At 41.6% G+C, this 12128-nt stretch overlaps 2 protein-coding genes across 7 annotated transcripts in view; one reads left to right on the top strand and one right to left on the bottom strand.

The window, feature by feature from the left end:
- Positions 1-1284: 1284 nt before the first annotated feature.
- On the bottom strand, positions 1285-4592 carry LOC109883555 (UPF0454 protein C12orf49 homolog). Its single transcript, XM_020475596.2, has 5 exons — positions 3895-4592; positions 3216-3372; positions 2811-2962; positions 2384-2497; positions 1285-2259 (listed from the first exon to the last, which is right to left on the bottom strand). Exons 1-5 carry the CDS (start codon positions 3985-3987, stop codon positions 2176-2178), a joined length of 600 nt encoding a protein of 199 aa, XP_020331185.1. The 5' UTR covers positions 3988-4592; the 3' UTR covers positions 1285-2175.
- Positions 4593-4615: 23 nt separating this feature from the next.
- Positions 4616-12128, top strand: part of fbxw8 (F-box and WD repeat domain containing 8) — a 39714-nt gene continuing 32201 nt past the window's right edge. Inside the window, exons 1-6 of one of the 6 annotated variants that reach the window (XM_031806840.1) lie at positions 4616-5691; positions 5965-6038; positions 6246-6346; positions 6575-6603; positions 6842-6976; positions 8814-8879. In XM_031806840.1, coding sequence (XP_031662700.1) covers positions 6974-6976; positions 8814-8879 — 69 coding nt within the window. In that variant the 5' untranslated portion in view covers positions 4616-5691; positions 5965-6038; positions 6246-6346; positions 6575-6603; positions 6842-6973. Of the gene's footprint in view, positions 5692-5964; positions 6604-6841; positions 6977-8813; positions 8880-12128 lie in introns of all 6 variants that reach the window. The other 5 variants (XM_031806821.1, XM_031806814.1, XM_031806846.1 and 2 more) reach the window with 5 other exon arrangements.

Genomic DNA, 12128 nt, shown 5'->3' with positions numbered 1-12128 from the left:
ATTGGATGAATCCCAGAACATATTCCAGTCTATGCTAGCAAAACAGTCCTGTAGCGTAGCATCCGCGTTATCTGACCACTTCCGTATTGAGTGGGTCACTGGTACTTCCTGCTTTAGTTTTTGCTAATAAACAGGAATCAGGAGAATACAATTATGGTTAGATTTTCCAAATGGAGGGTGAGGGAGAACTTTGTATGCATTTCTGTGTGTGGTGTAAAGGTGGTTTAGAAATGTTTTCCTTCTTGTTGCACGTGACATGCTGGTAGAAATTAGGTCAAACGGATTTGAGTTTGCCTGCATTAAAGTCCCCAGCCACTAGGGCCGCCGCTTTTGAATGAGCATTTTTCTTGTTTGCTTATGGCCTTAAACAGCTCGTTGAGTGCGGCCTTAGTGCCAGCATCGATTTGTGATGGTAAATAGACTGCTCTTGGTAGTTAGTGTGGTCTACAGCTATTCATTAGGTACTCTACCTCAGGCTAGCTATACCTCAAGACTTCCTTAATAATAGACATTGCACACCAGCTGTTATTGACAAATAAACACACACCCCCACCCCTCGTCTTACCAGACATAGCTGTTCTGTCCTGCCGATGCACGGCAAACCCAGCCAACTGTATATTATCCGTGTCATGGTTCAGCCACAACTCGGTGAAACATAAGATATTACAATTTTTTTATGTCCTGTTGGTAGGATAGTCGACGGAGATCCTCCAGTTCATTCTCCGTGATTGTACGTTGGCCAATTTTTTAAATATGTTTCTATATTGCATAGAAACTGAGGCCCCTGGTGTCCAATCACTGTATTCCAGGGTGTATAGCATTTTCCTGAAGACTCTAACTGAATTCTTCCACTGCTCTATGTTCACTAAATACTTCAGCATGAGACTGCCATCCTTGAAGTCGTTTGTGGCGATGTAAAAAATCAGGGGGGGGGGGGGGGGGTTGTATAAAACAAAGTAATCAGCTATTAACTCATCACTACCAATCAGCAGAGTGTGAAAAACGCTGCTTTACACATGTGTTCTGGCTATGGCCAAAACCACCAGTTTCTGGGACTGATCCGAACAGTTAGAATGTGTTTGATTCTAGAAATTGTCGGGGAGGTACTCAAATCATATCCAGACTCACTGCAAAAAAGAACGTCCATGGGGGTGGCGTAGCATTTGACTGCAGCAAGGACTTTGCGTAGCCAGGCAATTATAGCATAGGCAGGTGGACAGAGCATGGTAAAGCACATCAAGCTGTTAAACCCATGTCAAAATGATAGGTAACAATAGCACAGCAGAAAGAAAATGTATGTATATTGACAATGAAAAAAACAATGTTGAAAAAGTTATTTTGTCATATATTCAAAATATGCCAATTCTACATGTTGATACAGCGCTCTGACCCCAGATAAACTATAGGGTCTTTAGTCATCATAATATAGAATTCTTTCATAGTACAAATGCAATACTGATAATTATTCTGAAAGGGTCTAAAAAATAGACATTGCAACGTAAACCGTGAGCCGATTACTTTCAGTCACGTTATTAAATAGCCGTCAGTCAATATGCATGCGCAACTACACACAAGTGATGACACATTCTTTGTAGTTTGTTTCTCAACAATGAAGACTTAACTAATACCATCCTTCAGTACATTGATCAGGCTTGAAATAAAAACCTTTATAACATGGGCCATGTTCATTTGGAAGAAAACAACTTAAACAGGGAGGGACTCAACCAATAAGAAACCCACATTTTAGTCCTGTTGCGAAACATTTTAAAACACTTTCAGTTGCATGCCCTAATGAACACGCCCATGATGTGAAACAATGGGCAGCATGAGGCGAATCCCAACTGGTGAGCAAATGAGACCTGATGATCATCACTGATGAAGTTATGAAGCTATGCACTTATGAAGTGTAAATAATATAGAAAAATCATAAAGTATTTGTCCATAATTGTGAGGTTACGATAGTGTTGTCGTCAGTCAAAGTTTGCCAAACTCCCTCTATACAGTATATGGCTCTGGTGTTCTTGATGGCACTGTATGGTATCAGACTGTTCAAGGCCAGTATGGGACACAAGATGAAGCCCGTCTTCTCAAGCAGCATCAAGGTGTGTCCCTTAGCTCTTAGTTGGACTATTATTAGTTTCTTTTCAGTCTCGTAGGTCCCAGAGGATCAAACAATCATATAGGCAGGAGTTCAGGTGGACTTTCTCCATAACAGTATTTTGCTTGTGGATTTCTGTAGGTATTTTCATGTTGGACACTCTGCATTAGCAAAATGAGAAGGTAAACACGACCATTAGAATGTTTTTCTTACCATCTCTGCATGAAAGCATGTGGGTAGGGTCAGGGAGGTATGCATTTGTTTCATGTACACAACTCAACATACCTGCGATGAAGTTCGACACTTAGCTAAACACAGCTCAAAGTGGTCCTCCACGGCGGTGAAGAGGTTCTGAAAGCCGTCTGCAGCTCTGTTCAGGAAATGCTCTAGTATAAGTTGCTGAGAGAGGGAGAAAGAGAGAGGGCAAGTGAGTGAGGGAGAGAGAACATCAAAAAGAAAGGGAAATTTGGGTGAAGAGATCAGAGAGAGGTGTAAAGGTCAGATCAAAATCTGGAATTTCTAACATGGATTAGTTATAACTCAACCACTACAAAATGTTAAGATGAAAACAATGTAGAGTTGAAGAGTCAAAGGTAAGATAGAGATATGATACCACTGACTGAAAAGTCATGCATCCTCCAGCAAATTCTCATTTGGAACAAACAATTTAGCTATTGGGTGCAGCACAACAAGAGTGCCACAGTTTGAATACCTTATCAGGCTGGAGGCAGCAGGACACACAGTACTCGTAGATGTTACAGCAGCCATTGGCCAGACAACTTTTACAGATGTACTGTCTGGAGCTCAGAGCGTTGACATTACAGCAACCGTTCACCAGCAGATCCTTCCTCTCGCACACATAACCTGGTGGACCATTACATACAATGGATTAGTCAGTGACTTGAATATTGAAGTTGTATTTCATGATATCTCAATGATAGGGGCTTTTCTTAATTTATCTTTCCTTGAATCCCATCTCATCAAAACACATTGGAGAAGAAGGTCCGGTGGGAGGAGACAGGATGTAAGGAATCATGGAAATACAGATTGAGATAAAGCCATTATTTCCTAAGGGATTACAAGTGAGTGAATGAATCCAGTTAGGTTAATAACTTACCCAGTTCATCTGTGAGCAGTGACTTGCCCTGAATGGAGTTCCGGCACTGAGTTATTGGCCTGCTACTGTTGCCCAGGTTAAACCTGACCTTCCATGGGATCCGGTGGTCCGGGTCCCTGGCCTCCAACAGGGTGCGATCCCTTATGGTTCTCTCCTCCTGCATAACACAACACAATCCATCTCACAGGTCTTGTATAGCCAAAGGGTGGGTATAATTTGTGGAATGTTCCAACAGGAATCTGTTTCAAAAACTTCGTAAATAACAAGGTTGTCAACAAACAACGCATACTAAGTTGTATAGCGGCAGAATAAGATACCAGGTAGGGAGCTGGCTATTTAATTAAGTTTTTCACTCACCACGTTAATTCCGTAAAATGTCTGTCCTCACTCTGGTAGCCTATGGACAAACATTAAGAATAAGCTACGTGGTGAGTTGATGCCTATTCGTCAGCTAGCTGAATTGATCATGCGACTTTGTATGCGTTTGTTGGCAACCTGTAAGTTACTTTACGGAGTTTTTGGAACAGATTCCTGTTAGAACGTTCCACAAATTATACCCACCCGAGCTGGACCTCAGACTCTCTGTCTAGGCTAACGTAGGCCTGTACAGACAAAGATAATATCTGTTTTCCAGTTCTTTGAGCTGGACATAAAGCTGAGATGTCAAAAGTTGAAATACCTGTTTCAGGGTGTTGGTTAAGAAGTAGATCAAAGAAAGTCCAAACACCACACCTAGCACCCAACGTTTTCTCAGTAATCTTCGTAGCACCATGGCATGACCTTAGGAGATCCCCGCAACCACCCAGTCCAGCCAGAGGAATTTAATTGCAGGAATTCTCCAATAACAAGCAAGCTGGATAAACTGTTCAGTAGAGACTTGCAGTTGAACTGGGGTGTCTGGCTATGACAGAGTAACTGTTTGGTCAACACCATAACCGCAAACTAACCCATTTTGCTAGCTAGCTAGCAATACTAGGCTTGAAAATGTGGTAGCTGTGAATACATGATCTGTAAAAAAAAATATTTACGTAGTGCTAGGTAGCTAGCTAAAAAAGTAAATATTAGCAAGCCGTTTTGGATAAAGACTGCTTTGTTAGCCTGTGGACACGCTAACGACACTGGGCTAGCTACTGTACTCATCCAGCTGCTAGAGTTAGCATTAGCTAGCTAACGTTAGTAGCCTGCTGTAAGATACATCGCTAACTGGCTATAACTCTACAAGAGACACCTGTTGCCGACATTCACTTCAGAAAAATGACAGAGAAAGCCTCGGAAATAAACGAACATTTTTTAAATCTGACGTCCACCATCAAAACATTTTCCAAACTCGGATGTGGCGTGGTGGGAAAGTGAACGCTAGTTGGTTGATTTACAATTTCACTGACGTCATCATACAGGGAAAACATAGTTGCGAGCCTCGCAGCCGCAGGGGTGTGTGCTACAGGGGTATGATAATTATAAATAAAACGATGATTCAGGTGAGCTTAGGAATTTCCTTGCAAAAATATGCATTTAGGAAGCAACCATATACATCTGAAAAATCAGTAAACCATTTACATGTAAATGGTGGTGTGATAGTGCCACAATCTATCTAATATATCTGCGGCTAGCTATAATGTCGCAATAAAAGGCTAGCCAACCATTGATACCCCCCTGCTGCTCTTTACCGCATTCACTCGTTGCCATCTGTGTGTCTGTCTGCACCCCACCACAGACCTGGATCAAATGGGGATGGACTGGATATGCCATGCAGAGGAGGCATAGCAGTAACACCGATGGCATGCCCTCAGAAAGGTTCGAGTCTACATTCTAGGACACAGACCTCTCTGCAGGTTCATCATAACCTGAAATTTCCCACTAAAGAGGAAGGTAGATAAGACATGTTACCTTCAGGAACCAAATTCATTGAAAGGCAATGCAGCAAATAGACTAGACAACAGTCTTTGAACCGTCAAAAGATGTAGCTGATCCCCTCTGCTCTCCAGGACCCATAGCCAAACCCTGGGATCATGAAGCAGCCTGGACCAAGGCTTGTTTGACTGTCTGAAGCCTGACTCTCCTACCTCCCCCAGCAGCTCTTCTCCGGCCTGGTTGGGGTCAGGGTTCCATCTGGTCCGGCGTGCCCTCAGCTAACTTCCAGGCAGTTGGCCTGGTTCTGGGGACTCCCCAAGACGTCTTCATCCAGATGACCGTCTCCTCCAGGGAGGAAAGGGGTCCACACCACACTGAGGGTGGGCAATACCTCCCCCGCCGCCCTCGCAACTTCATCACCACCAGCCACTCCAGCACTGTACCTCCCTCCTGCACTCGACTGCAGGGGCCACAGAGAGGCATGGGAACAGGAAGGTGGTCTCGGAGGAGCCCTCTATACTAGCACCAGCCATATCGGATCTGAAGTCTGTAGTCACCTGGCTGCAGAGGGAATTCCCATTCCCCCTGATCCTCCTAAATAAAGTTTGTTTTCAGCACAAGCTGGGTAAGACTGGTTTTAGATTACAAATAAATTAAAGGGACTCTTATACCAATGTAGAAACACAAATTACTACTCTGATTTCTAATGTTTTTGTTGCCTAGTCAAAGAGTTTTCATACTAAACTATCTTCTTGGCCTAATACTTTAGTAGTTTCTTTGTAATTGTATAGTAATGGAGTTTTGTGGAATAGGTGGAATAAGGAACATTTGGGAACTTGGGAAGTGTCAGATAGTGTGTGTGTGACTGACTGATAACTATTTTGTATCTCTCTGGTAGGTATTGCTGTGTGCTGGGATGGCCAGCATGTTTCCTTCGGCAATTCAACATTCAAGCACCTGGTGTCGCTACGGGTAGTCTTCACATTTTATACAACTTCGATCTGAGACCATAACTCTTATAGTTTTTAGGTTTTTACATTTATAAACATTTGAGCATGTTATCTAGTCTACATAAATAGCTAGCTTGAGAATTGGTTCTGGCTCAGCTCGTGAGAACATACATACATTATTGATTAATAATGCATTTGATTATTTACTATTTGTCTGTCTGCGTATCAGGAGGAGAGGTCTGTGGTTGTAGCATTGTGGATGATCATGCTCCTATCTAGAAAAATATTGTATCTCTACTACACATTCAATGCTGCGCAGTTGTACAACAGGTATGGTAAAACCATGTTTCTTTGGTTGTCTCTTCATATGGCACTATAAAAATGTGACATTGTCAACCACTGAATGTTTAGGCCTATACATTAGGTTAACTGTTTGATTTTGTTTGACATTGTTGTCATTGATTTGGTTTTCTTATCTGTGTGTGTACAGAATCCGTGTGGTAATTTATTCATACATTTTTGTCCTTTATGCTCTAATGTTATTTTCATTGTATTTAGGCATATGTCACCATGTGACTACGTTTCATGTGAGTATTGATTTTGTGTTTATTTATAATTTCACCTGTTATCACATTTAGTTTTGTTTTATGAAATTTGAGTTACCTTGTTAATTTTTGTTACTAGATCTTCTGTTGATCAATGAAAGTTTCCCTTGTAACCAATAGAGACTAGACATAATGTATCACGTCTATCCATGATCAAACCTCAACCTGTACAGAACTGAAGTCTCATGTCTCATCGCTGCTGTTTTTCCCCCCACCTCAGCCCGATGTTTGCAAAGCCCAACATCAACAGCTTTGACTTCTTTGATCTAGGCGATGGGGATCACTGACTTTGTTCTCAAGTACTTCACCATCGGCCCTGTTTCTGGCCAAGATCCTCCGGGCCTTTAAATCCATGGTAAGAGCCTGTGTGAGTGTGTTATATTCATACTATTTTCTGGTGTCCTGAGGGTCACAGCTTGTGTGTGTTTTATATTCATTAAAGTTTCACTTATGTCCTGGGGGTCACAATGTGGGAGCGTGTGTGTGTGTGTGTGTGTTGATTTTGGTGTCTTATCCACACGAAAGTGTTGTGTATAACATGTTGTGGTCACAGAAAGAGTGTGTATTTGTCATTGTCTGTCTATCTGTTGGTGTTCTATCTGCGTGCAGGTTTTGCCCGTTGGGGTCACAGAGTGTATTTTGACTCGGCTGATAAACAGGCCAATCAGAGAGTGAGGCTGCTGCCACTGAGCTCATTTCTCCCTGGGGGGGGGGGGGGGTGGTGCAGAGGTGAGGTCATCCTTCCCTGGGGCTGGACCATTACTGCTGTGTGTGCTCCCACTCCTCCTCGGCTGCTGGGGTACCCGCGCCACGCTATCACTAAACCAACCGACCAACCAACCCCCACCTTTCCCACCACCCTCTGCCCCAACCAAACCTTGTCCTGAAACAGGCCCAAGTGGCCCACTTTCAGCCGATGAAGTCATGGCCACACATCAGCCAATCATTCTGCTTCGTGCTTTTGCTTTTGCTTCCATCCACGGAAGGACTGATTTAATGATCTCACAAGCACAAACATGCAAGTCGGTACAAGTGGAGGCCTACAGAAAAAGACCAGACTCTTGTACATTGATTTACTGTACACTGTGGTGGGTTGTAAATGTATTTGATTTACTTTGCTCTACTGTTATTTTAACATTGCTTGTTGGCTACATTTTTGGCACTGTCGGTGCACTCCCACTTCAGGGAAATGTATTTTCTAATAACCATGCAGCAAGATTGAATGAAAACATGCTTTTAGCAGCTGATAGGAATTACTTATAACGGTGGCGTACCCAACTGCTGGGTAGGCTTTGATTGGTAGGTTGAGAGGTCAGCATCACTAATGAAACAAAACAAGCAGAAAGTCCAGAAAGTCCCAGAATGCTTTAGAACTGCTTCTGTGGCTCAACGTTTCTGGCTGGAGTCCAGTTTTAGTTTGACATATCAAGTGATTGTGTGTGTGTGTGTGTGTGTGTGTGTGTGTGTGTGTGTGTGTGTGTGTGTGTGTGTGTGTGTGTGTAGCCAGGACTAGGGGCAGGAAGGGACAATGAGGAAAGAAGCTGCAGCCTGTGGAGCCTAGGCCAGGGGCCATGCTTAGTCTGGAGCGTGCTGCTTTAAAACTCTTACAGTGTGCTGCTCTTAACCCATAAAAGTCTAAGCCCTGTCAAAGCTGGGGGATGATCATTTAGCTATTTTGATTTTGAAAAAAATAAAATAAAAAAATAAAATGAATTGAATAACAAATTCACCACATGGAACAACATATTTTATATGTATTTAACCCCTTATTTTTGCTGCTGTGTGCAAAAATAATCCTAGTAAATGGGTGCGTGCAGCTGTCAAAGTATTATGGATTGAAATCATGAGAACTTGGAGAAATTGAGTCAGAACTGTTCACAGAGGTGTGTCCTCAGAATATTGCAAAATGGGACAGGACACTGCCCATCAGTGAGTGGTTAAAGAATAGAAAATGAGAGAGAGTGGGGGCGGGTTTGAGTCATTAAGTCGAGCAGAAAGGGAATCATAAAAAAGGAATCACTAGGGCACTGTATTCAGGGAAGAATTTGTAATGTTTCAGAGTGAGAATTTCTCATGTTTTAAGGATATTATACAGTGGTCACCAACCTGGTCCAGAGGCAGGCTTTTGTTCCAGGGCTGCACTAATGCACCCGATTCTAGTGCCTTGACTGTGTAATATGTTTATCTTTCAGCCATTTGACCTCTGTGGACGAGTATCAGCCATACGCAGGGCTATGGAAATTCTCTGCAGTTCTCAGGTGAGAAATGATTACTTTCTGTAAAGAAAAGTATCAGGGCCAAATACCAGCCCACATCACTGCCCTATAACACTACTAGCTACAGTTGTAAACCTTCAACTGTCAGTGGGTTTTGCCTGATCTTGCACTCTGATTGAATCATCTTACTACATGTACCGTATTAAAATGCAACATCAGAATAAAGAGACTATACAGTGAGTTGACCCTGTATGGCAGGGTTCCCCAACTGGTGGCCTGCGGGTGTTTTATTTGGCCCCCCGAGTTTTCAGAGCAAAACAAATTGAGAATTATTATTATTAAATTTTGGGGGGCATAAAAAACTATAAAAACACCAGGAAATCAGCTCCAAGTTATTTTAATTTTGGAACTCTGTTCCCCAGTATTTCCATAATAGGGAGACACGTGATCATAAACAAATGTAAGCAAGGGTTGAAATGATTATGTTTTAGTCAAATATTATATCTGTTTGGGCTTCTTGTGGTCAATTTGCAGTCTTCAAATTATTTGTATTTACTGTATGTTCCGGGAGCCCCGACCACCTGCTCAAGAAAAGTTTGGGCCGCGGCTTAATCTAGTTGATAATCCCTGCTGTATGGTATGGGAATGTAAACACAAGCTTTGTCTCCTTGTGACCACCTACCTGATGCTCTATCACCCATAGAGTTAAGGTGTGAGGGCCAGCAGCAGCCAGCAGTGCAGTGAGGCCGGAGATGTGTGTACTATTTGTCAGGGTGACTTCAGAAACCCCATAGCTCTTCTCTGGCATGTGAGAGTACATACATCAAACCATAAGCTCTGCTACTACATACTTTACTATAACACCATTCGCCGGTGTTAACCATGGTAACCACAAGCCGACTGTAACAGTATGGGCTGTATCACAACCGGCCATGATCGGGTGGCGCACAATTGGCCCAGCGTTGTCCGAGTTAGGGGAGGGTTTGGCCGGGGTAGGTCATCATTGTAAATAAGAATTTGTTCTTAACGGACTTGCCTAGTTAAATAAAAGTTAAATCAAAAAATGGTTTTATATGACCCTTAGTGTGGTGTAGCTTGATGCTAAAGTCACTGTCCATGACTCTTGTTTCTTTCTGTGGCCTTACTGATCAATACTGTATTGAATAACTGACCAATACTCAATGCATACTCCTTTTGGTAAACCAAAGTGAATGTGAGTGTAAAGCCCATGTGTTTGTCCCTCCCACCTAGCATGTGTTCTGTGAGGAGTGTCTGTATTTGTGGTTAGACCGTGAGCAAACATGCCCACTCTGTGGTAATAGGCACCACCTCTGCCCACTTACAGATCTACTAGCTGGGATTGACAGCCATTAGCTTCCACTGGAGGACATTACAGAGGAATAAGTCATTTAAGTATGCCCTTACTGTGTTGCCCGTTGGAGTCTAAACTCTAGTCTATACAGTTGTCTCATCCATCCTTGCAAAGAAATAGAATGTGAACTTATCTCCGTGCAGCACAGCAGTGTGGTATTGGTCAGTATTATTGTACAGGGTAGCTTATGTCAGCACATGAATTGCTCATTTGCTGATGTATTTCGTAGATCTTTCACTAATGTTACCATTCTTGCAACAATTTACGTGTTATACATTTCACCTGATTTCTAGTAAAGATACAGCTAATGTTTGATGACATCAGACCTACCAAAACATTTGAGAAACTCGAACACAAGTTGTGTGTTTTCAGTATGTATCAGATTTTTCAATGAAACCATGGTTGAAGCAGTATTGTTCAGCATTTGTTGAATGTTTTATGTTGTCATTACTTTTTGCATAACAATGATAGCATGAAAGCATTTTTACTTTGAAACTTTTATTATCCAGAGTGAGCACAGAATTCACAATGTAATACAAATGTAAATAGCATGTAAAGAACACATTCTTTATAAAAGACACAGATTCAGCACTGCAATTGAAAACTACAGTTTTTTTGCGATATATAAAAACAGCTTATGTACTGTAAACATGAATAGCATGCCCTTATTTTTGCACACAAGATTTCTTGCATGGTTTCATGAACATTATCTGCCTTAACAATGCTGAGCCCCCAGCCAATTTCAAAAGTTCAAAAAAATAGAACAGTTGATTTGACTTTTTTTCGTTATGAATATTTGATACAACTAACATCATTATTCACCTAATAAAAATGACTGCAGAAAAAAACCTTTACAAATTGACTTTCATATTTAGTAAGGATAGAATCCAGACTTTGCATGGTCTCTAATTATTACAGAACCTTATGTAAAAAGTAGTGCTATTTCTCCACAGAGCACCATTTCCAGATTGGAGACAATCTCAAAGGAGACGGGCATCTAAAAAGTAGAAACATGTATTTTTTTAATACAAATAAGCTTTTTCAGTTAGGTAATTGACATCGTGTATTAGTGCATCGATAATTCAAGTGTAAGGTCGTCCACGTATGACAGTCGTGTGGGCAATTCTAGTACGTGTTTCCTTTGGTAACGGTCAAGGGAGGATGACGTCACCGTTTTATTCTCGGAAAAACCGCCAGAGTGATTACACAATTTATGTCTGTTAAATCCTACTGAATTCCAAGCAGTGAGTTAAACAATAAAATAAACTGGGAAATAACTCAATTAAAAATGTATTCACACAGTACTACATCTTATACCCATAAAACAAGAACTGAAAATGTTACTTAATCTCTGTGACAATGTTATGTCACATGAATTCCGAAGCACAACATTTTCCTTAGCCAACAAAGTACAAAAAATGTACCCTGTTCCTAACTGTCTTGCCGATTTTGGGGCATGGATATTATGACCTCGGTGCACACTGAACCTCGGCTGGCTGTGGCTGGCTGTCATCCTTTTTCTCAGTGCAAATATTCTGACAGCTCTCTCTCCTCAGGATCCTGAAGGCACCATCTACAGTGGATAAATATTAATTACTTTGAGCATATAATAAAACATTTAGATCATATTTAGAAGAAGTTCATCCTCAGTGAATAGCCCAGCATAGTTGTATGAATAACTCCATGATACATATTCATTGAGATAAAACCCCAATTGTATAGATAAATAATCATCAATGACAAATACTAAATTGTAAATAAACTAAATCTCACACCAACTATAATTACATTTCTTTAACCACATGTTCGCAAATCACCTGCTGAACATTGTTGGGAAGGTCGCGAATAAAGCGTCTTTACCCGCAACCAAGTTCGTTTGCATTACTCATAGCCAAACCAACATGTGATGGGCACCTGTG

Source organism: Oncorhynchus kisutch, linkage group LG3, assembly GCF_002021735.2.
Source record: "Oncorhynchus kisutch isolate 150728-3 linkage group LG3, Okis_V2, whole genome shotgun sequence".
Lineage (NCBI taxonomy): Eukaryota > Metazoa > Chordata > Actinopteri > Salmoniformes > Salmonidae > Oncorhynchus > Oncorhynchus kisutch.
The sequence above is the reverse complement of the archived record's forward strand: the minus strand, read 5'-3'. Positions and strand labels throughout refer to the sequence as shown.